This window comes from Lepisosteus oculatus, chromosome 9 (assembly GCF_040954835.1).
Source record: "Lepisosteus oculatus isolate fLepOcu1 chromosome 9, fLepOcu1.hap2, whole genome shotgun sequence".
In the NCBI taxonomy this organism is placed as follows: Eukaryota; Metazoa; Chordata; class Actinopteri; order Semionotiformes; family Lepisosteidae; genus Lepisosteus; species Lepisosteus oculatus.
The window spans coordinates 19,729,991-19,755,273 of record NC_090704.1 but is presented as its reverse complement, the minus strand read 5'-3'; the positions used below and the strand labels follow the sequence as shown (position 1 = coordinate 19,755,273).

Genomic DNA, 25,283 nt, shown 5'->3' with positions numbered 1-25,283 from the left:
ACAACTGGGAGCTGTGTATTTAATACTGCAGCTCCTGTCAGAGAAAAAGAACAACTGATTACAGACTTTGCAGAATCCCCAGCACTTAAAGTTAGTCTTTTGGGGCCACCGTGGTCATGAGTCTTCTTCAGTGATGAAACTTTCTTCCTCATTATGTAGTGTAAAGTTGACATGTGCTGTGCTTTTAACAGACTGTGACAGCCATGGCAGTTTTTAAATAATGTGGCAATGATAATGTAGCATGACTGTCATTTTCATAGGTCTGCCGATAGAAGGCGCACATTAGGGTACCCGAGACTTGTAGTTGTCTTCAGTGTAATCTTATTAATTATATAATTGAACAATTGGCCAGTATGTATTCTCTCATGGGTGCAATTTGGTGGGTGCGCAATTTCACATGGATTGAATTAGTGGGTTGTGTATGTAAGATTATCCCTGAGTGGATGAAGTAGTATTTCTCTCCGGGGATGGCGAGATTGGGTGGTAGTCATATATTGTAGCAGTTGAGGGGTGGTGGTAGCCACTCTCTCTAAAACACTTTTTATTTTTTTAAGAAGAATTATGCTCTTTTGAGAAGCCTTTTGTGTAGCTCTACAAAAACACTTACTTGGGTTTACTGAAGATATAATATTTGTTGGGGCATTGCAGTGAAACGTTTTTAGGTATTTTGTATTTTATGGGCTTGGTTATTTCATTTCAGCTCAGTTCAGAATTTAATTGAAATTATGTAATTAAAATTTTGAACTTAATATTGTATGTCTGTGTACTGTACGTTAAACGTGTACTGTACGTGTATTAAAGGAATAGTCATGCAGGTCCTTCATGGACTCACATCAGAGAAATTGTCAAAGTCAACAGAAAGGCGATGGAAATGTGTTCTTGTGAATATGTACTGAACATTAGCCTGGACTTGTGGTTGTGCATGGTTAAGGTACTTGTGAACAAGAGCTCGCTCCCAGACTCGGTCCCCTGTTCTAAGTTCTAGAAAGTCCATGTGTATTAAAAGCACTTTTTTATTAGGAAGAGATGAGCATTTTCAGCCCAAGTCAAGACCTTGCAGTTATGGCAGAACAGATTTCACAAGCCTGTTGTTTCAAGCAGGTCTTCAGCAGTGTGATGCTCTTTAGTGGACTGAAGAGACCCTTTCTGTCAGTGTCAGCTGCGTCATAATACCAGTTATATATAGGGATGGGAGATCTAAGCGGAAAACCCAGTTTGTGGTTGGTGGACTTCTAGGTGACACTCTTCCCACTGGAACAGGACTTCCAAACCAGAGTCAGTATACAGTGGATGTGGACACTGTACTGTTCTTTGGATGAGATTTGATATCCTGACTACTTGGCCATTAAGATAATGTTGTAAAACCAGAGATGTATCAAATGTTCCCTTTCAGCTGGTAATTACTCACTTCTCTACCCGATCCCTGAAAGGTATCACCCAGGTGGACAGAGTGGGTCTCTCTATTAAATGTTTAAAGTACTAAATAAACTAATTATAATTATTAGGCACATTTTTTTTTTGTTTATGGTATTAGTATTTCTTTTTTTTCCACAGTACATGCAGTTCTGACTTAAACGTGCTCCAGAGTGACCAGGGCGGGGTCAAATGTATTTAATTAAAACTGAATTCTGTATTGAGCCCTGATTTTTCTCTACAGAGTGTTAAATAAGTGCACTTAAACCAGTACTGTGATGTTATTTTTTTTCTTTTTCTACTGCTGGAATTAAAGGTTGGGTAATCAAAATTTAGTACCTCTGTATTTTTTAGAAAGAAGGGTTTAATAAATATCCTCAAATCTCTGTAGTTATGGGTTCTAATGCCCTGGAAAAAGGGCAATGAATGATGCCACAACGCTTAAGGGCACTGAGGGAGGGGTGTGGAGTCCACAGCAGTACAGGAGAGGGACGGGGATCTCCTGACAAGTGCTGAAAGCACTGCACACAGCCTGAGCTACAGAGGGAGGTCAGGGGGGAGGTGCTAAATCCTGAAAGCAGCAAATATTCATGTGGTAATAACCTAGAGCAAGATTAGGTGTCACAGTGAGTATCTTTTGAACTCTGTCCTATTTTCTAAGATTATATGAATAATGATAAGACATAACACACTACAATAATGTAACCAGATCAACAACTCAAGAAACATAATGTGCATACAGTTGTGAGAAAACATTTGTGAACCCTTAGGAATTATATGGATTTCTGCATGAATGGCTCCTAAAATGTGATCTGATCTTCATCTAAGTCATAATAATAAATAAAGAGTCTCATTTAACAAACAACAAACACAACATTTTACATTGCCATATCTTTATTGAACATATGGTTTAAACAATCAAGGTCATTGATGGAAAAAGGATGTGCTTCCTTATATTTAGTAACTAGTGGAAACTCCTTTATTGGCAATAACCTCAACCAAATGCTTTCTGTAGCTGCTGATCAGACCTGCGAGGTATTTTGGCCCATTCCTCTATACAAAACTGTTTCAGTTCATGTATATTTTTGGGATGCCTTGCTTGAACGGCCTGTTTCAGATCACACCTCAGCATTTCAATGGGATTGAGGTCAGGACTCTGACTTGTTCTAAAATATGGAATTTCTTCTGTTTGAGCCACTCTGTTGTTGATTTACCCCTGTGTTTTGGACCATTGTCATGTTGCATTACCCAACTTGTTTTGAGTTTTAGATCACAGATGCCCTGACATTCTGCTGTAGAATTTACCGATACAACTTGGAATGCATTGGTCCCTCAAGGATTGCAAGCCGTCTAGGCCCTGAGGCAGCAAAGCAGCCCCACACCATTATACTCCCTCCAAATATACTTTTCCCAAACATAACGCTGTGTACATTTACCCAATAGTCCAACTTTTGTCTCATCTGTCCACAAAACATTGTTCAAGTAGTGGTATGGAGCATCCAGGTGGTCTTCAGAAAACTTAAGACGGGCAGCAGTTTTTTTTTTAAAGCAGTTGTTTCCGCCGTGGTAACCTCCCATGAACACCATTCTTGTTCAGTGTTTTTCTTATGGCAGACTCATGAACACAGACGTTATCAAGTGCAAGAGATGCCTGCTGATCCTTAGCTGTCACCCTAGGATTCTTTGTCACTTGTTTAAGGATTGTACGGTGTGACCTTGCACTGATCTTTGTAGGACACACACTCCTAGGGAGAGTAGCAACAGTGCTGAATTTCTTCCATTTTTAATCTATCTGCCTGACTGTGGACCGATGGAGGCCCAAGTATATATAAATCCTTCTGTAACCCTTTCCAATCTTATGAGCTTCAACAACTCTTCTTCCGAGATCCACCGAGATCTCTTTTGATCAGGCCATATTGCACTTCAACAGAATTCTGTTGTGAAGAGCAGGTAACCAAAATTGTGTGATTTTGTTTTAAATATATACTGCAGGGCAGGTTAAACCCATACCTTTCAGTGTTCATTGGAACACCTGACTCCAATACCCTCTTTTCAAGATGTCATTATCCTAGGGGTTCACATACTTTTTCTATCAGTGACCTTGATTGTTCAAACCATTTGTTCAATAAAGATATGACAATGTAAAATGACAATGTCTAAATTTATTATAATGACTTAGATGAAGATCAGATTACATTTTAGAAGCCATTCATGCAGAAATCCAGATAATTCCAAAGGGTTCATAAACTTTTTCTCACAACTCTATATAGGGAAAACATTGATTCCAGTTTTATTTCAGATACTTGTATTCTTTGGAAGTAATGCAATGATAGTTCAGGCTGTACAATTGCCGACATCCTGTCAGCTTGCCTGTCTCGTGACCAAGAAGAGCTGGATTTACAGCTGGAATGTGTCCTTTCTGTTAACCCTTTCTTGGATGATCATTGGAAGAGGTTTATTAGAGACTGCCTCCAAATGGTCCACATTCAGCCTGGAATCTTGTTGTTTTTTTTTGTGTCGAACATCCTAAGCTTATAGCACCCAAACTCCTTTCCTAAGAAGTCCCACAGATGGACCTTTATCTCCAGGACTGCAGACCTCACTCCACTAATGTCCTGTTAGGGAACTTTTTCTGGGGTTAGAAAAGTACTCCTTGATACATTGGCACAAGCTGCCTAAAACATCTAAAAAAGATGAGAAAGTCCTGTGATTTTTAGAGTGGATTGTAAGATGTTCCTGAGCTGTCTGTCCTACTGCATATTGTGTAAGGGAAATGTAATTCTTGAAGCTATAACTGTAGCTCTCCAAAAGACAAGGCAATAACTACACTTGAATGAACTTAAGTGATCATATCCTGTAGAGTGTGAAGAAGTAGGAATTTCTAAATGTTCACTGTCTTTCTGACAAACATTAAGTTAATTTAGTTAGAAATGTGCCAGTTTATTCAAATGTAGGCAGTAAATATAAGTAGCATTCTTCTCTGAAGTGTGGATTCATGTTCTTGAATATGATGGTCAGGAAAGAATTCTCACAGATGAGAAGTTAACTTAAGTACCAGGAAGCTTTTGTTCTTTTGGCACATATTGAAATTCAAGTCCCACTCCATTTTTAATTCCAAGGAATATTACTTATCTTTTGACTGCTGAGAAATTAGATTGAGGTAAGGGCCACCTTCTGTTCTTTTATAAATACCATGGTCATTTCCAGATGATCTCTTAATCTGTGATTAAACCTTTCACCAAGGTGAAACCTGCTGACACATAAACATCATGGTGTTTTCTTTGTGCTACACGGGATAATGACAGTGCTCATGCCTTCATTTTTTAATTCCAAAAGAAAGTGAGGATGTGTTGTTTGAACAGCTGCTTTGGAGCCAGTGAGAACCAAAGAGAAGACCCATGCATGGTTCGATATTGTCTAGGACTGTTGATAGTCCGTGAGCCCAGCACCCAGCACTCGACAGTGATGTGGCAACCGCATCTCTCCAGGGAAGGCGTTAGGTGTGATGCTGCATGTAACAACTGTTCAGTGCCCAAGTAATGCATGAATATATATTTTATTGAATATCACTTGAATTTTGTCCAGTATATATTACTTTAAATGGTAAATCGGTGGTAAAAGAAAATAAAACCTCTGCTGAAAGCTTGGTATGCAAACGTCCAGCATGGTAAAACTTCTTGTGGTCTGTATGAATCACTGGCAAAGAAAAGTAAATACACAAGAACAGCATGGTGTGAGGCCCTGGGGAAACAATACATCTTCACAGAGGCTATTAATCCCAACTGTGGAGTCAGGTGGGTTTGCAATCAGTTGAAATGGTTCCCCAGGCTGAAGTCCATGCCTGCAGCTGTCAGTCCTAAGAAATATTCAGTCTGAATAATGGAGTTTTCTTTCAATTTTCAGGGATGCTTCATTTGGAAATTGCACATACAACCTGACAATTCTCGATTGTTTACAAGGCATCAGAAAGGTAAGGGAGACTAAACATTATTTTTGTTTGCTATTTAATGTAATAAACATACAGTAGCATTCCAGTCATAATTTATCTGTGTCTGTTATTGATCCAGACTTCTGTGAAGTTCCATTAATTTTGATCCTCGTCTGCCACTGAAGTACACTCCATTGTGGGTGAACAAGATGGCACATATTTAGATATGGAGAAAGTGAACACTGAGACTTTTTACACACCTCTGAAGTCTGCCTCACATTTCCAAAAATGCAAAAACAAACTCTTAATTATTCGAAGTGCAAGAATGCATTATGAGGTTTAAAGGGCTCAAACATTGTAACACCCTTTAACTTTTATATGGAGATGTTCACACATGTCTAGAAATTGTTTATGAAACTGGTGAGACTGACCCACCACCTTTTAGTACCAGGTGAGTCCAAAGCTATTAGTAAAAAAGGGGGAAGATGAGCTCCGAGTACTGCGTACCAAAACCACTCCCAGGTAGGTTGATCCCTGATGATTATGCTGTGCAGTGTGCTGCTGGTACAGGAGAAAGAGAAAGCTTCCAGTTTTGGCAAAGATCTGAAAGAGTAAAAACTTGAAAACCCAGTTTCCTGCTAGAGGCAATGCCATCCCACATTGAGTTCCTGAGTTATGGCACATTTGAACAGTTGACCTTGAGCAGAGTAAGTGAGTCGGGGTGTTCATAAGTGAGTTGGTCCCATCTAAGTTTGTCTAGGAGGACAAAATTGGTTTATGTGGCTTTCTGAAAGTATAATTATTTGGGGGGAGGGGGTTAACTTGTATTATTTTTCTTGGCTGTTTTCTGCTGAGAGCTAGGTGTTTCCCCGAGGCCATCATCTATAAAAGTGGAGGCAGACTGAGATTGGCTTCCTACCAAACTGCCACAATCTGATCACATTTACACCCAACACACACTTATAACCAAAGCCAAAATGTCCACCAAAAAAACAATGGAAAAGTAATTGCCTGCTTTTCCAAAAAGTATTTGATTCAATTTGGCATAAAGTTCTGTTTTACAAACTTATTCAAAGTGGTGTACGAGGAAAAGTCTATGATGTAGTTGAGTCAATGTATTCAGAGAACAAGTGCGCAGTGAAAATCAGTAACAGGATCTTTCACTCAAGGTCATGAGGTGATACAAGGCTGCAGGCTGAGGTCAACACTGTTCAATATCTAGCAGATATGTGAAAGAAAGGTCTGCAATGCCTGGCCTCACAGTACAAAAAATAGATAGTTTCTTCTCTACACTGATGACATGTCTGATGACCAAGAGAACAGTTATGATTTTCCTTAAAAAAAAACAGATCTCAGGGAAACCAGTACCATTTCACCCTGAACAACACACTGGCAGACACAATCAGCTATACATACCTCAGAATGACAATCGGTTCATCTGAGAGTTTTGACCTGGCAGTGAAGACACTGAAGGAGAAGGCATGCAGGGCTTTCTATGCCATTAGAAATATAAAACATAATGTTTTATATTTTTTATGGAAATGTCCAATAAATGTTTGTACTATAAATGTTTATTATATCTGCTTTGGCAACACTGAAATTCATCGGACATACCATTAAACCTATTTGCATTGGAAATTATTTAAGAGAAGGCTTAGGGTAATTTGTAAATGGTGTATGTGTTTTTAAATTCAAAATTGATTTACAGTTCTGTGGTTAGTGACTGTAGTCCTATCAGCAAATCGCAATGATCTCCAAGATCCTATGTCTACAATTAGTAAAACGTTTATTTTGCTTATTCTTCAGTAAGATATGTTTCATCATCAGCATTATTTTTACTTACTTGACAATTTTAATAGTTTTGCTAAATGGTAGCAAAAAGAAGGAATTAGGTTTGCTTGCAGTGCTGCTAAACCTCTATAAATATGTAACCTGTTTAAATCCATGTCAATCTCCTTTTGTGATCTCTTTGTGGATGGACACAAAAAAAGGTCAAATTGCAGGTGATCTGCATATTCTTCCTCACATTAATCCACAGTTTACCCAGTTTACCCTGCCTTTCTCTGCAGCTTTTACAGCTTTAGAAAGTACACACAAATTCCTAAGAAAAATAGAAGCTCTTCCGCTTAACTATGTTCTAGAGTCAGTTTCCCCTTTGGTACTCCCCACTATTCATCATGGCCTTGTTGTTAAGGCTGAATTACCATTTGCAACAGTGCTCCTTAGTATACGATGACCAGGGATTCAGTCTTACCGTTTGACTCCATATAGAAAGCTCTTCCTGGGACGATTAGGAGGTCCAACAGACCAACAGGAGTGGCTGAAAGACCAACCCACATTGTTTTATTCTCATGCCCATAGCCTTGCGAAGTGATAGGGAAAGGTGTGGAAGGGAACTATATTATGTGTTCCCTGTGTGTTTTGTATATAATGAATTCACTATTACTTATTGACTTAAATTAGTATAAGCCTGATCAAACTCAGTCTCTTAGTTCCTTTATGGAAGATAATGTCACTGCCAAGAGTAATTCATAGTTAATGTAGCTAGCACCAAAGTGTCAGTGTCTGCTGAGAACCATTTTCAGTTTGAGACATAACTTTAGTATACCTCAGAGAGGTAAGAAGGTGGCAATACTCTTCGACCCTTAAAGCAAGAATATTTTGCATCTTCTTGTGAAATATAGCCAGTGGTGGTGTAAAAAAGTATCAACAATTTCTCATTCAACAATCATGTAATTTGGGGATTTTTTTTCAAATCCCCTGACCACTTGTGTAATGTCAGTACCCATTATACACCCATTTATACACATTTATACACCCTTACTCTGAGAGCCCCCCTCACATCATCCTTTGTGTTCCACTCTTGGGCACGGTGCTGTACCTGTACTGCCAGCTGTCCTTGCTCTTAGTCTCTCTGCTGCTCATCAGGAATGTGGTACTGGTATCATGACCACAGAGTATTCCCTGGATACCAGCACTGTGTCACTGGTTTATTCTTTACAAATCCCACTTAGATTAGCTTTCTATTGTCATTTGGAAGAAATAATCCTTAGTAGATGTAAGTCTTTATAAATGTGGTAAATTCACATAGGCACAGTATGTTTTGCCCAGCGCACATTATTCAAAGGACAGAGCCTAGGCTTTTCATGAAGATTCCTTGAAATAAGTCCAATAAAAAAAAACAGAACTGTATTTGGAAAGCAGCTGGTGTAAATATGTAGGACACACACAGATCTCTTAGTGAAAAGCAACACTTTTCCTGTCTGTAGTTCATCTTATTTTCTGTGTGCAAACCAACAGGAACTGGGTTGAAAGATCAGCTGTATAGCAGCCTGTAGTGTTGCACAACAGATTTTGTATGCTTCTTTAGTGAGAGTTAATTGAGGCTTCTCTCAAATTGGGTGGATTTAAGATTGGGAAGAGGAGTTTATAAGGAGTTTATTTTGAGATTAATGGCACCAGAAGAGTTGGGAGAACTTGTTAAATTGGTTTTATTGGTATCCAGCTGGTTTCACTCATTAAACTGAATTGGTCTGAAAACCCATTCTCCAGGACCTGGGTTGTTCAGTCCTGTCTTTGGCTGGATTCATTGGGCCTGAAATTCTTAGCACAGGAAAAGGGTTAAGCTAGAGTATGTTACATAACCAATATCTAAGAGTGCACAGCTGATGCTGAGGGCCCTCAGAACCAGCTGTCATCACAGGAGACTCCTGGGCTGCACAGGCAGTCTAGAGATTCAGTATGTCCCTACTAGACAGTGTGGCCAGTTCTTTTTTTTTGCTGAGGTTATTGGCGGTATCTGTGTGGACATTTTTTATTATAGCTACCGATAGTGATAATATCCCCCACATTGTTTCAGACCATTTTATTAAAACAAGGAGATCTTGAATTTCAAGCCTCCCATACATCAGATCATCTGCAGTGTTGAGCAGCTCCTGCTGTCCCACTGCAGTCACAGGGGTGCACAATGAAGTCACTGAAGGACACATGGGGAGGTGTGATGTGCTGCAAGCTTTATGTCTATGCCAGAGGATCTGTGCGTTCAGATTTCATGTGTTTAGATTGTGTAGTTCAGTGCTTATCTGACTGGAGAGGTCGTCCTGAGATGGAGGCTTGTCAGACACATTCATTCACTTTCTTAATCACTAGCTCTAAAGTAGCAATAGTGTGTTCACCGATCAAGCCCTGCTTTCATGATTGCTAAAATAAAAAACGTGCAACAAAATAATTTTGCCTGTTAAAATCTGTGATATTTGTTAATTATTTTAGGCTGACAATTTAGGATCTGCTGTTGGCATTTATGTTCAGACGTTTAACTCTTTACATATATTTAAATTTACTTTGTGTTAATAGACCTTTTACTGTTTTCCCGGTATGGTCTTCACATCAACAAGAAAATGTTGTGAAAGTACTTAACCACAACGGTGTTTTGAAATGAAAAGTGTTTGTAAGTTCATGAAAGATCATGTAACTGAGCAGAGCTTCACGTCAGACAGCAATACATTCCACAACAATACTTTCGTGGAATGTATTTTATTTTTGCTTTTACAGGTCTTGTACATTTCATTTCTATTGTATGAATAAGTGTCTAAGCTATGCACCAGATTTTGTCCTTGAGCTTGTAACACTGGCTTTACTTGTTTTTTAATTATAAGCCTTCTTGTTACATCTTGAGGTGTTACCTTGAGTGACCTAAGAATAGCTTGTACTTAACTTAACCTGTGTTGTACTTAACCTGTCTTTCAGGCCCTGCAACATGGCTTCTTTGACTTTGAGTCTTTCGACGTGGATGAGTACGAACACTACGAAGTGAGTTTGTTCTTCTATTCCCTCCTCCTGCTCTCAGAGCAGGAGTGATTACTGTGTACTTTGAGGTATGGTAATTATATTGTCTGTATGGTCCTGTCAGACTGAGGGGAGCACATTAGATGTTCATCTAATTAAAGTGTTTGCTCAAGGTATAAGGCTTTGATTTTTGCCTCATAGAGGTTTTTAGGAAATAAAAGTAGGCACAAAAGAGATGCTGCTCCCTTTAATGAGATGCACACCTGCTCCTTAAAATAATGCTAAAATTACTGGGAAAAATGCTAAGTAAAACTGATGAAAGGCTCAGAAGTGTTAAGGCCTAAGACAATTTATGACAATTTTTTTTATTTTTTTTAATTGTTTGAACAATGACTACCCAGCCAAAGAAGGACTGGTATTTTCTGTTGTGTCTGAGCAATTTTTCTGATGCTCTGTCAGGAGGCAGGATACCATCTCCAAAGACATGTCTCTGATATTGCTGCCCTTTCGTCAGACTTTCTGCCTGTCACTATAAAACTGTGTGGTACAATCCAAAGACTGGGTCCTGTGTTTTTCAGGGAAAACATTATTGAGATTAATTGTATCATTGCCTTATTAATAACAGAATATTTTATTTGCTATTTGCTATTTTTGCTTTCATCTTTCAAAGTCATAAGGGGATGAAGAGTCAGGAATAAGGAGGATGGTATCAAATACACCCCTTAATAAGAACTTAAGAAAGATTCCAAACAAAAGGAGAACATGCAGCTTATTTCTTCAGTTTGGTAGTTAGTAGCTAATTAATCAGAGGACCTTATTTTTTTCTGAACAATGTGTGTTTTGTTTTTATTAAGGTAAAGATCTTGCATGCATATAACAATAAGATGATAAGTTATTGTACCTCTAAACATACAGCACTCATTCCTCCCATTCTCAGTCCAAAATAATTAATAATCAGACATTTAGTAAAGTTCCTTCTTTTGGAAGAAAGAAAAAAACAATAAAATGAAATAATTACAAGATTAAGTAAGTATGTTACAAGATATACAATATATATTTTAACATCCAGGTTGTAGCCCTTTTATCTGTGATAAAACATGTTCAATATATAGTAGCAATCAATTACTTGAATTGATCACAGAAGGAATGGTTGACATGAAAATAACAAATTTCCCCCAGATTTTTTCAAATACGTTTCAAATCAGAAATCCAACTCTTATCTTAAATGCTGTTTTTCCAGTTCTGGGCTGTGCATTTGTTGGCAGCATTTAATGCCATTTTAATACACCTTAAATTGATGTCATTGGTTAGAGGTCCCAATAATGTCAGCCTATGAATGATACAAACCCTTTTGCTTGTTGATGCCTGTTGATGCCAGCAGTTTCTTGACATAAGCCAGAGTTTGGCATGGCTTTTTGCATGTTCCCATTTATATATTGCATTACTTACCCTGTATTGATAACATTTCCTCTGTATTGGCTACGCTAAATCTTCTACACAAGCCTGATTTACAGTGTTCTTCATATTTTTGTTTCTTTTTTAAACTTTTTATTTAACGATGAAAGGATTTACAAATACAGTATGAAGTAAATTAATTTATAGCTTTTATCTTTCATTTTTGATCATTTTTTATATAATTATAATTTTATATAATTAACTAGTTACATTAAGTTACATGGGTGCGAGGGTCTAGAAAAATATTTAGCAAAAACACAACAAAATACTGTTTCATCCTCTTTCACAGAACAAAATCAGGCCACAAACCCAATCCAGGCTTGCCAGTATTTGTCAAACCAGTATTTGTCAAACCTTTCTGTATTTGCCAGTATTTGTCAAACCTTTCTGCTTGTAACCTCAGAGAAAAGATCATCTTTTCCGTTCTATGACCTTCACAACATTGATCCACTGTTCCGGTGTTGGGAGTTCTTTAGTAAACCATTTTCTTGTGATAGAATTCCTAGTATATATCTGTCCTTTAGTTCCATGTAATGAAAAGTAAAATTACCGAGATACATAACAGAGAATTCAAATGATATGAATGTATGAATTTCCAATATTGTTGCGTTTTTGGCATGACCAGAATATGTGTGAATGAGTTGCTACTTGTTCTCCACATAACCTCCAACACTGTAAACTGCTTCCATTTTGTTTTGCTTGAATTTTTGGACTGAGAGCAGGTTTATTATGAGCATTTGGACCCAGTATATGGCAGAATATGTGTCTATTGTTAAACAATGTAGTCACCACAGCTGTTAGATAGTAATTTACTACGGATTTGGAACCTAATAATCAAACATAATGTCCTGTGAAAATGGTTTGTTGATAGAATGCCAGACGAAATGTGACCTTTTTTCATTTGACCTTTTTGATTTGAGCAATTAATAGTAGTCTGAATTACCAGACTAATCCAAAAGGATTACCAGTGTCACTATTTTAAAGTGTCTTGATCATCAGCCTGGGTATAAAGGCAAAAGCTGTGTTTGAGTTCTTCCTCTTGACTTTATTTAAAAAGGATTAAGTTACCCAGGCTCAATTGCAGCCCAACTGACATGTTCCTGTGCTTTTCTCACACAAGTCCTTTGTGTCTTAGGCTTGTCATGAAGTTTAGGGTTCCTGTTCTGTTGTGTGTATGCACAATTTCCTACTCATCTTTCATGCACTGGTCATCTGTTATGCTAACTCTTTTCACTTTTAGTGAATGATTAAAAACTAAATGGTTTTTGTGGCTGTCCTGTATGCTTCAGGTTGTCTCCACTGTGGAAAGATATTTGTTGTTATCAGTTTAAAAAACTCAACCTGAAGTATGTATTCAGCAGTATGTAGTGTTTTTTCCTTCAGAAATACAAGTAGTCATTGTCAATTTTAATATTTTAAAAAGTCCAAAATCATTGAAGAAGATTAAAAGCACATTACTCTAGAGCAGTGGTTCTCAATCTATTTATCAACTGGGCTAAAACCCAATAATAATAAAAACCATGGATAAAAGCAAATCTTGCGGGCCGCACGAATTAATGATTACTGTATTATAATAGCTACTATTATATAATATGCGTAAAAGCTACTATAATATTATTTTATAATATATATATAATATTATAATAGTAATATAGAATTTTATAATCGCTATTAACCATGTGTGTGTATGTATATATATGTATAACCAAAGTGCTTCTGAAGTTGCACAGCCGATGAAGGACTTCCATTCGAAACGTCCTGTTTCTCAAGAAACCTTGTGTACTTCAGCATTTTTTCGAGATTACTTATCTTAAGAGACCTGTCACTTGAATCAGGTGGGTATTGGTTGTAAAATTCTTGTGAGTAGTATCAAAATGTCTTTTTACACTGGACATTTTGCAAACGCCAATACTTTTACTACAAAGCAAGAAGAAAGGCTGCCCATCTCTATCAATCATGGCAAATTTGCTCCTCCATTCTTCCAGTACTTTCCTGCCCTCATCACTGATGCTCAGACTCTTTTTTCTGTTTGCACATGTATCAGTATCTGTATTTGTTTCGCTTACATTTTCTTCCTCTGGCCCATGTCTTTTTTCACCCCTTACAGCAAACCTACCACAATCCATTTTTCTTTCTTTTTTTTATATGTATTGGCAGGCTACTAGGCTAGGCAACCCTGCCGTGAGTGGGCTAGTCTTTGTATTCAGACGTATGACATGCGACGGTGAAGGCAATACGAAAGTGTGTTCTAGTGACGCACGTTATATCCTACGTGCAGCACATTAATTAAATTAAAGATTAATGAAATTTCATCTGATCACCAGCGAATCTATTCAGAAAGTGTTTTACGTGACTAGAAAACACTCTTAGTGGGGCTGCAACTTTTACTATTTTTTATTTTTTGTTATTATTTTATCGAAGGAATCGAGTGCAAACACATCTAATTTATTAAAAAAGGGTCGGACTTTGCGGGCCTCACTTTCATGTCGGGCCAGAGGTTGAGAACCACTGCTCTAGAGAATCCTAGGTGTGCCAAAGAAATTCTATTCTTTAACTTATTCTCTAATAGCAGGATTTATTTTGAGCTGGAAAAATGTATCTGAAAAAAATGTCATCCTGAAGGTGTACTAGTTGCAGGATCCTTTGAAAGACAGTTAAACTGAATTCTTGGATCTTCAAGATAATACCAGTCAAATGAGTCAAATTTCCTGCTCCTGTATGTACTGTAACTTTTTGTACATGAATTTAAAATATTTCCTTTCTCTCTCTGCAGCGAGTAGAAAATGGAGATTTTAACTGGATTGTTCCAGGAAAGTTCTTGGCTTTCAGTGGACCGCATCCTAAAAGTAAAATTGAGAATGGTAAGACAGGATTTGTGTTCCTGTTTCCCTTTGAGGTCTTTGCATTACACCACTGTGACAGGTTCAGATGTTTTCAGCTACACCCAGTGTTTTAGGACTACAAAAGACCTGCTGGGACAGTCTTGTTTGTATTTCATACACAAGAAGGAAAATCTTAGATAGATCATAGTTTTAGGTATATCAGTTTCTGCCCAGTTTTAGGTATTTCAGTTAATTATTGGTCAGTTGTTTCATATAGTGTCCAGTGTTGTTTTTTTCCACCAACAAGGTGTTCTCTTTAAGACTTTTCAAAGTAAATTGATAGTAAGGGTATTACTGTTGTAAGCTTTTTGTAATACCCCCTTGATTGAAGTCTTTGAGCTGAAGCAGTTGATTAATACTGAAGACAGCATCACCGGGAGGAACAGTCAATAATGTTTGAGAACCTGCAGATAAAAATTAACTGCTGAAGGCTGTGAAAGTGAAAGCAAAATAATTCACAGTATCTTTTTATCTTGATAAGTTTTAGCTAAATTGTGTTATTTTTAAGGAAAGTTGAGCGGCTTTTGGTTTGGAGCCAAAAGCTTTTAAAGACGTCCTGTAAGTGATCCTAAATTACCTTAAAGGGTTGTTCCTAGGTGTATTTTTACACCGTGCTTTAATCCCCTGGTCTGTCATATTTCGTGTCATATTATATTCTACTTTTAACTTTCAAAGTGTAATTTTGTGATTCCAGTTATCAAATGCTGTGCTTGTCCTTTGACAGCAGATGGCGAAATGTCTCCATTTACGAACCAGGATGGTTGTTGTTGGGACCTAAGCAACAGTGCGCCTGATATACAGTAGTACACTTATACTTTTCTGGTTAAGTAAACCAGAAAAGTAAAGTAAGACTTGTTGGCCAAGTAAGACTTGTTTTTCTGCCTCCCTCTGCAGGATACCCTCTTCACGCCCCAGAAGCCTACTTCCCCTACTTCCGCAAGCACAATGTCAGCACCATCATTCGCCTCAACAAGAAGATCTATGATGCCAAGCGCTTCACGGACGCTGGCTTCGACCACTATGACCTGTTCTTTGTGGACGGGAGCACACCAGGCGATGCCATTGTGCGCCGGTTCCTGCACATCTGCGAGAGCACAGAGGGCGCCATCGCTGTGCACTGTAAAGGTAGAAAAGAAGATTTAGCAAATGTCCTCCAAAGCCTGTTTGCACATTTATCGAGGACATAGAGCTGCTGATACATTCTCTGGTTTCAGCCGAACAAAGGGTTTAAGCCTTTAAACATTTTAAGGTAGTCTTTGAAGTCCTGAGATTTATATTCCGAGAGTAGAGTGAGTTGCTGTAGCGTTGCAGTATGTTAGCCAATTCTAACTCGAGCTGTGTAAATTTAGACATGTATTGAAGGTGACATCACAGAAGCATAAGCATTAATGCCAAAATCCTGAATTGACTTTGTTGAATCAGTACTACACAATTTCTTAATGTGACCGATGACCTGCCACTTGGCAGCTTGGGTTCAAACTTAAATTGAAGATATTCATCACATCTCTCCCTTTTGGTTTAACCCACTTTGACCCTGTAAGATGAGAATAGAGTTATAGTAGTACCTGACAACAAATGACTGTAAGAACTGGTATAATATCCCAGCCATTGAACAGAGATTACTTATACTTAACATAATAAAGTAATGTAAAGTAAAAATGTTCTTATGTAAATATGAATAAAAAATGTATAATATATTTAATACAATGATGTAAGGATATAAGAATAAAAACAAATATATGTATAATATTTATATGAGAGCCTTAAAATTTAGAAATGACTATAAATGGGGTTACTTTTCACTAGGGGGCAGTGTTGTATGTATTAAATCAAATCCAATGGGTATGTGCATATGTTCAACCCTTATAAGATGTTTTTTAATAGCAAATTTTAAGTAAAGAATTGAGAATTCTTCCTATAGACAGTTCTTTGTAGTGTGGCAAATTGTCAGAGCTAAGATTCATATCTCATAATTACAGTGTAATTCAGTTGTTTTACACAGAGGTTTAATAATTCGATGTATAAATATTATAATGTGTTACTGAGGCGGAACTCAGAGCACAGATGAGGAATGAGAAAGAACCCAATTGATGTGCGCAGGAAAGTCGGGCGTCCCAGCTAGCGGTGGCACCACACCCACCCGCACACATGACTACCCAGCCCACCGAGTTCCAGAGCAGACCAAGCCGGGCAGGAAGCCTGGTCACCAGCCAGAGTAAGCCAAGCAGTCACGCACACAGACAGATGTGGTACCACCCCCAGCCAGGGTGGCACCGAAGCTTGGACTACACCAAAAGACTATATCCAGGCTCCACAGTCAAATTATCCATCTGGGTTAAGAGCCAGGCAGACACAGGGAGGTTCAAGCTATAGGGAGTCCAAAAGAGCATTACCATAGATGGAATTATGCTCTTTCTGAATCTCAGGCTGACTGGAATCCAAGAGAGAATATCAGGGCAGACTGACCTGATTGATTAATTGATTGATTGATTGCTGTCGTGAGCAGCTGGCCTGGGCAGGACTGGGACCTTGATTGGCTGTTACCTGATGAAGCACTACAGGTTCACTGCCTCTGAAGCCATTGCCTGGATCAGGATCTGCCGGCCCGGCTCCATCATCGGGCCCCAGCAGCACTTCCTAGAAGAGTGAGTGTTCACGCTTTGGTTCTGTACGCTGAATAATAATAATTGCTTACACTTATATAGTGCTATTCTGGACACTCCACTCAAAGCGCTTTACAGGTAATGGGGATCCCCTCCACCACCACCAATGTGCAGCATCCACCTGGATGATGCGACAGCAGCCATAGTGTACCAGTACGTTCACCACACATGAGCTATCAGTGGGGAGGAGAGTGAGGAAGCTAATTCATAGATGGGGATTATAAGGAGGCCATGATAGACAGAGGCCAATGGATGCCCGGGGTAACACCCCCACTTTTTTCGACAAGCGCCCTTGGATTTTTAATAACCACAGAGAGTCAGGACCTCGGTTTTATGTCTCATCCAAAGGACGACACCTTTTTATAGTATAGTATCCCCATCACATTTAGCATGCATTAGGACCCACACAGACCATGGGGTGAGTGCCCACTACTGGCCCTTTTAACATTTTCCAGCAGCAATCTTAGATTTTCCCAGGAGGTCTCCTATCCAGGTACTGAGCAGGCTCACATCTGCTTAGTTTAAGTAGGTTGCCAGTTGTGAGTTGCAGGGTGATATGGCTACTGGCATGAAGGTAGGTTGAGTTGAGACTTGACAAAGGCTGTTACCCTGGTTTGGAAAACTCTTAGACTCACTAGTTACTCACAGCCTATAGTGCAAAAACATTTCACCTTATATTTTGAAAACTTTCTGCGTGTTTTTCTTGTTAATAAGTATAAAGCAAATTATATATACGTACATACAAATTTAGGTTGTCTTGTTATCCCACTTTTTAATCCCCATCTAAATTGTCATAGTTAAATCCATATACTCATGAAAGTCCCAAACCAGCCTGAGAGAGACTAAGACTTCTCACATGTGGCCTATCATTTGTGTCATTGAAGTTTCTGAAAGTACAAATGCAGACTCAAAGCACCTTTCAACAGCAGCTGTCCTGCAACAACTAAACTTGCTCCACCTGCCCAACCTACCCACATATCAGTGAGTTGCATGTTGCCCACGTGTGTTTTCCTGGATCTGAGCAGCTCTGTCCTCTCTTCTAGCAGGGCCTTGACTGAGTGAGCCACATCTGCCTCACGTGTTATTTTTAAATTGACTGATGCCGTTCATACTAACAAGCTGCTATGCCTTTCCAGTGGCAGTGGACTTTCATAGATAACCTGAACTCAGTTCTCTACCTGTAGTGAAACTGCCAGAGCAGAGTGTATGTGTTAAAGGGACAGCAGACAGACAGTCTATGCTGTGGAATCATGACTAGTGACACCTTGCTACACTCTGCTTTTTGAATCCACACTGTAGAGTTCCACTTGAACTTTCCTTGCTCATGTTTTTGTTGTCATTGTGGGAAAATAAGCATCTATTTTCAGTCTCCATTTAGACTTTGTTAAAAAACATCTAGTTTCATATTAGAATTTGAAGTGCCACAACAGCAGCTCTTAATGGTAGGACAGTAAAGATATCATTGCCTGCTTCACAGAAATAAAACGGTCCACTTTTCTCATTGAGAAATGTAACCTGCGGGTAAACCTGTGAATACCTTGTTGATATGTCTGCTGATCACTGAAATCTGTTTAAGCCACTAATACTTAGAAAACCTTTAGCCTGGGGACAGCTGCAGGCCTCATAATTACACTTTCAATACGGACAACAGCAACAAAACAAGTGCTTTGTTTTTCACCAGGTGTGTACACGGCCATGGCTAAGTCAGTGTCTTTTAAAGGTCACAATGATTTTCTTTGCTTCTGCCCGTACAAGCAGAGATGAGACCCTGGCATTGTGCAGTGAGTTGTAAGTCCTCCCTGAAGGGCTAAGGGAAGTGAAGAGCAAGCTGCTCTGGAAAGCTTTGGATCCTGGCCAGCTGTGTCTTTCTCTTATCAGAAAAATAACATCTGAGACAAAACGTGGAGTCTTTCAGCTTTGAAAAATAAGATTTGTTCTGCTAGTAATTCATTTGTTTGCATAATTCTTTTTTGCATTTATTGAGGCTACTTAGGGTACATAGGCCTGGATTCTGTGCTGGAGACTCTGTGAATCCCTCACTGAGGAGTGCCTTTACACAGACCCTTTCACAGTGACATTGTTTTTTATAGCAGTGGTTCTTCAGTACAATTTTCAACAGCAGCTTGATTGGATCAGTAATTTAAGTTACAGAGGTTTTAGACAGATACACTGTTGTACTTTTACATTAATGTTTAATATGATTCTACTTAATGTCTTTACAGTATATACACATTGCCTTGCAGAAGTATTTAACCCCCTCAATCTAGCATCTTGTAGTTGAGATGTACTTGTAAGTTAAGTTAAAGTGCCAATACTTATGTGAGCAAATCTGTAGATGACCTAGTTCAGCCTGTTTCGTAAAGTTGTTTTCTTCCCTAGTTAGTCCTCAAAGGAAATTTTTGTGGCTCCATCAGTGATTTATCTAATGTCCTATATCACTGACTTTCTCAAATATGCTAGAGACTACTCAGTCAGGTGTTACACTTTTCTGTCAGCTCTTATCCTTTATCTCTCAACAGTTATGACCTGCCATATATCTGCTTTCAGGCTGAAATGCAAATTATAGTCTCTCTCTGTATCTGCAGCTTGTGAAGCCATGAATCCTGTCTGTTAATATAAATTTGGGCTCATGCTTTTTCAGCAGATGTAAAATCATGATCCTGATCAACCTGCCCTCTCCTTCATCCCTACCAGGAAACAGGCCAGCCTATGGGTGCAGGGTGACATCCACCGGACCAAACACAAGCAGAGACATTTGAGTGACATGGGAGTGTCCCACATCATCTCCAGCATGGATGACCTGTCCATCAGCAGCAGCATTTACAAATCGCATGGGGGGGACCATGTGCCGGAGGTATGCAGCTTGCTGGGCTGGGCCAAGTTTCATACAGGTTTCAGTTTTTTTTGGAATTCATTGGGTGAATCCACCCCGATGACCTAGCCCCCACAATATTGGTCTGTTACAAGATGGTCGAAGGGGTTTACCCCTTTAATTTCTGTCCTCTATTCACTTCCTGTTCAAGTTCTGGTATCCTTGGTGATTTTGCCAAACAACAATCATTTGTATTACGTTTCTCACTTTCAGGATCGTAAAATCTTCACTGAGATCTTCATAGAGCCGTCAGACCTAAAAAAAACAATCTTTTAATCTTTCAGTTAAAAGATAACATTTCCTTCCAAATGTTTATCTTCAATGAATTTGATAGACGTTTCAGGGTGGATACAAAACTGGTTGCTCTTCTCTGAACTCTCTTCACATCTACACTACACGTGCCTTTTGTGTCTCTTGGTAGCTAAGGACAACAGTTTCCTTGTAAAAAAAAAAAAATAATTTTTTGAGAACAAAACCATTTTACATATGAACATCCATTATTCGGCCTTACATTGCAGGCACAAATTCCTGTTTGTTCCCCTAATTTTTTACAATGATATAACTTTTCAACAAAACTATATACATTCAAAAGAAGGAAGATGTATACATTTATGAATATGAAAAAGGAGTAGACTATATAAACATATCTTATTAAATTTCAGTTATTCTGTATCTCAACAAAATCTGACCTTTGTAGTGTGCTCTCTGAAGGCACCAGTTCTGTAGGGTTTGGGCATTTACGGGGACAATTATTAATTGTAGCCGTAAATCAGAAAATTGATTCTTTTGATGGCTTTAGAATCCAATCATGCGATATAACTCAAACAACACACACACAGGTACTAATGCACAAGGATACATTTATTAATACATAGAATATGCATATAAATATAACAGATCTTATCGAGAGGGTTATCAGAATACAAAAGGTATATATTCAGTCAGTTACGAAGTGTTACACATATCAAGAGGACATACGTTCGGTATATCATTCATTAAGACCGTTTCGTAAATGAACTTGGTTATAACTTCTACATTAGATACTCAAAACAAGTACATAACTCTTAGGAATTAAATTGATATCAACTGGTTGGGATAACAATTGAATTCTCGAGCTGTAATGCATTGAAGTTGAATACTCATCCAATCTCTGGGGATTCAGATCTCCTGCAGGCTCTCTGGCTCCGTGCCAGGCTGTGCTGTGCGGCTTGCGACGGTGCGCTGCTGATGCTCACTGACCAGCTAGTTAGTGTTGGCTTTAACTTGCACGGTTTGTGCACAGGAGAAAAGATAACTGTGGGTTCCAGCAGGTCAGGAAGAAGACCGGTTCGTTCCTGATGAAGCACTAGTTCTGAATACTGATTCAGCTGTCCACAGTTCTGACCTGTTCACGAGGCTTGCTGCTGGTGCTAACCTCGGGTGGATCCTCGAGTTACTCTCTGGCAACCTCCGCTCTAGAACAGAGGAAAGTTCTGGCACTCGGACACACTGGCCGTTCCGTGGTTGTCCGTGCCGAGTCTCAGGATGGTCAGGAGGCGCGCTGCGAGAATGTCCTGCCCTTGGGAGCCTTCCTGCTCCTGGGCCGTCCTGCCCTGGAATTCTCCTTTGAGATTCTCCTACGAATTTCCGAAAAGTCCACTACAGGCTCTCTGTGTTGCCTGTTTTTACCTGGAGGAACTCCCTAGATGGATAGGCGCCAATGGATGGCCATTGATCATGATAGCCAGGCTTAGCTAAGTGCATCCCCATTTGGGAGCTGTCCCTTATCAAAAGAAAACATCTTTAAATCAGCCTGCATGAATAGTTTCTCTGTGGCTGCACCACAGAGATGAACAGAGAGATGGGGCCTCATTTGGGAAAGCACAGCAACACTTAATTCCATCTTATTAACAAGCATTGCCACTACAACTTAAAGGTTTAATGTACTGAACCTATCTAAACCAATATTTGACCTTTTTTTTCATTTGTAATTTTAGTGAAAATGTTATTTTTTCCATTTTATATATTTCTTTTATTATTCATTCATTGTTGGTAGATCTGTGAGAAGCCACTTTCTTGTTATAGCTTTCTTCCCTGCTGATATAAGGACTCCAAACAAATATTCATCCGTTCCCCTCCAATCAAAATCCAGTTTACCAAAATATAAAGCCTCAAATGTAAAGGGTACATTCCTTTCAAATATAGTTTCCAGGGCCTCATGTAATTCCTTCCAGAAAAGCCTTATTTTAGGGCAGTTCCAGAATATATGCCAATGATCACCTTGGTTTCCGCACTGTCTCCAACACGTTTTCCTCAGTATGGTGCGCCTTCTGACCCAGAGTAATGAAAAATTGAACAATGTTTTTCCAGCAAAACTCTCTCCATAAATGTGAGTTAGTACATCTCCACTGAAATTCACAAATTTTAAGCCACTCTTCATTCGAAATTCTAACTTCACTTACTTTCACCCATTTATTTTTATATACTCTGTAGAATATTATTTCTTTTCCATAAAACTTTTATATAATCTAGATAAAATACCTTTACCTAATTCTGATTTGTAGGCTTCTATAACTATTTTCACTACCCCATCATTAACAATATCTAAATCTCCCCTTATAATCTTCTTATTAAAATAATGGCGCATTTGAAGATATCTATAAAAATCTGAATTCTCCAAATTGTTTCTCCTTCAAATACTGAAAACTTTGTAGCTGATTCTTATCCATTATATTACAAAATGCAGTTATTCCTTTTGTAATCCAAAATTTAAATCTATTATCCAATTTTTTTGGTTTAAACTCCGTATCATAGGCACACCATCTTAGTATCTTTATTGCCTCACCTAAATTATACTCTTTTGTGATCATATTCCATGTCCTTAATTGAAACTTTATCCATGGATTGAATATTTTGTCAGTAGTTTTGTCTAAATTTCTATTACCTAATAGTGCCTGAATTGGGGGGCTATTTACAAGGGACAATTCAATATCTTTCCATCTGGCTTGATATTCTGGATTACAGGAATTAATGAGAGGTTTAACCTGAGATGCATAATAATCTTTTAAATTTGGAAAAAGCCATACCCCCTTTATCTTTTGAAAGTTGCAATGTTTTTAATCTAATTCTAGGTTTTCTCCCCTGTCACATAAACCTAGAAATCATCTTATCCCATTCCGAAAAATTTTTTGCAGAGACTTCTACAGGGAGAGCTTGAAATAGAAAGAGTAACCGAGGCAGTAGATTCATTTTTACAGATTCAATTCTAGAACTGAAACTCATAAAGGGGATTAGGCTCCATTTCGATATATCTGCTTTAATTTTAGTTATAAGGGGTCCATAATTAATTGTTGCTAATACCGAAATATCTTTTGGTAAATAGACTCCTAGATATCTAATTGAACTTTGGTCCCACTTAAGGTGGTATTTGCCTTTTAATAAATCAGGAGGGTTGTAATTAAGTTAGAATGTGTGTTTTTTGAACATTTAACTTATAGCCTGCCAGCAAGCCAAAGCTATCTAAGCTATCTCATTACTTCTAGAAATGAACTAGTGGGATCCTCCAGATATAATAAAACGTCATCTGCGTACAGTACTATCTTTTGCCATCAGTTCCAGGTGATTTATTAGCTCTGAGGCTCGTAATCACTGAATTCAGTTCTTCTAGTGTTATAGTCGTTTTTAATATTATTTTGATCTTCCGTAAGAGTTGGTAAACTGAGAGATTCCAGAAAAATATCCATCTTTTCTTCACTTTCTGAATGGGGTTGTGTATATAATTTTCTGTAAAAATTTGTAAAAGTGTTTTGAATTTCTTTCCATTTATGTAATACACCATTACAGTTCTGGTCCCTTATTTTATATATTGAATTATCGGTCTGTTGTTTTTTTAATTTTCTTGCCAACAGCTTTATTGATTTTGACCCTATTTCATAATATTTTTGTCTAGTAAATATATATATATATTCAATTTCCTGTGTATATAAGCCATCTATTTTGTTTCTAAGCTTCTTTATTTCTTGCATAATTTTTGAATCCTGTTTTTCTTGATGTTTTTCCTCCAATTCTTTTAACTTTATATTCAGATTAGATAATTGTAGTTGCTTTACCTTCTTCTTATGACTGCTCAGAGCAATAATTTTCCCCCTTATAACTGCCTTTAATGTATCCCATATCATCTCTGGTCTCACTTCCCCATTATCATTCTCCTCCAAAAATAGTTTTATTTCTTGTTTTATCTGTTTGTTACATTGTGGATCGTTCAACAGACTTGAGTTCATCCTCCATGATGTATTTCCCCGATTATTACTTAATCGTATGGACAATGACATAGTAGCATGGTCTGAAAAATCAATTCTACCAATATCACAGTCTTGGTTCCTATGTCTATCTCTCGTGTATAAAAAAATAATCAATCCTTGAATATACCAAATGAGGAAAGAAATAGTGAGTGTAATCCCACCTACTTGGATAGAAATCTCTCCAAAGATCTATTATTCCCATTTCCCCCATCAGTACATTAATCTTTTTATACAGTGACTTATCTCTCTGAGAAGATATATTTGTAGAATCAAGCCTGGGGTTAAGACGTACATTCCAATCTCCTCCACAAATCAGTATCCCTTGTGCATTAACCATCAAATCAACCATTTTTTTTATCAAATTAAAATCACTACCAGGTGGAGCATATACATTAAGTAATGTTAGGAATTCCCCTTCAATTTTTCCCAATACTAATACATATCACCCCTCCTTATCTTTAACTTCTGTAAGCAACTCAAATTGACCCTTTTGAGATATCAGTATAGCCACTCCTCTCCTATGGCCAGATTTATATGAGGAGAAATAGATTTTTGAGAAACCCATTCTCCTTAATTTCTCATGTTCCAATACACTCAAATGTGTTTCTTGTAAAAAAGCAATATGAGCCCCTTTTTTCTATATTTTAGACAAAATCTTACTTCTCTTAATAGGGTTACGTACTCCATTAACATTAAATGTAACTAGTTTAAGGTCTTGCTTGGACATATTTTATGTAAATGGTAAAACTTTCAAAATCTCTCCCATACAACATATGTTTCATATTGTTAAACATCCTCTTCCTATCATTTTTTTCTAATAATGCATCACAATCAAAAAACACAATAAACAAAAACATTAACCAAACAATCTTAAACAAAACTGTATCCATCTCCGTCTCTTTCACAGTACTTTCATCCAACTGTGGGGTTCTTTTCAAACGAACCTTATGTGGGCCACTCTCCTTTTTTTCTTAAACAAAGAAAAAAGGGGAAAGTCCGTTAGGG

At 38.1% G+C, this 25,283-nt stretch overlaps 1 protein-coding gene across 4 annotated transcripts in view; it reads left to right on the top strand.

Annotated features, from left to right (window-relative positions):
- The window catches only part of cdc14ab (cell division cycle 14Ab), an 80,618-nt gene that overhangs the window by 30,482 nt on the left and 24,853 nt on the right, over positions 1 to 25,283 (top strand). For all 4 annotated transcript variants that reach the window (XM_015339302.2, XM_015339301.2, XM_015339300.2 and 1 more), the window contains 6 exons: positions 5,317 to 5,383; positions 10,088 to 10,150; positions 14,355 to 14,442; positions 15,358 to 15,588; positions 16,970 to 17,108; positions 19,821 to 19,980. In XM_015339302.2, coding sequence (XP_015194788.2) covers positions 5,317 to 5,383; positions 10,088 to 10,150; positions 14,355 to 14,442; positions 15,358 to 15,588; positions 16,970 to 17,108; positions 19,821 to 19,980 — 748 coding nt within the window. The remainder of the gene's footprint in view (positions 1 to 5,316; positions 5,384 to 10,087; positions 10,151 to 14,354; positions 14,443 to 15,357; positions 15,589 to 16,969; positions 17,109 to 19,820; positions 19,981 to 25,283) is intronic.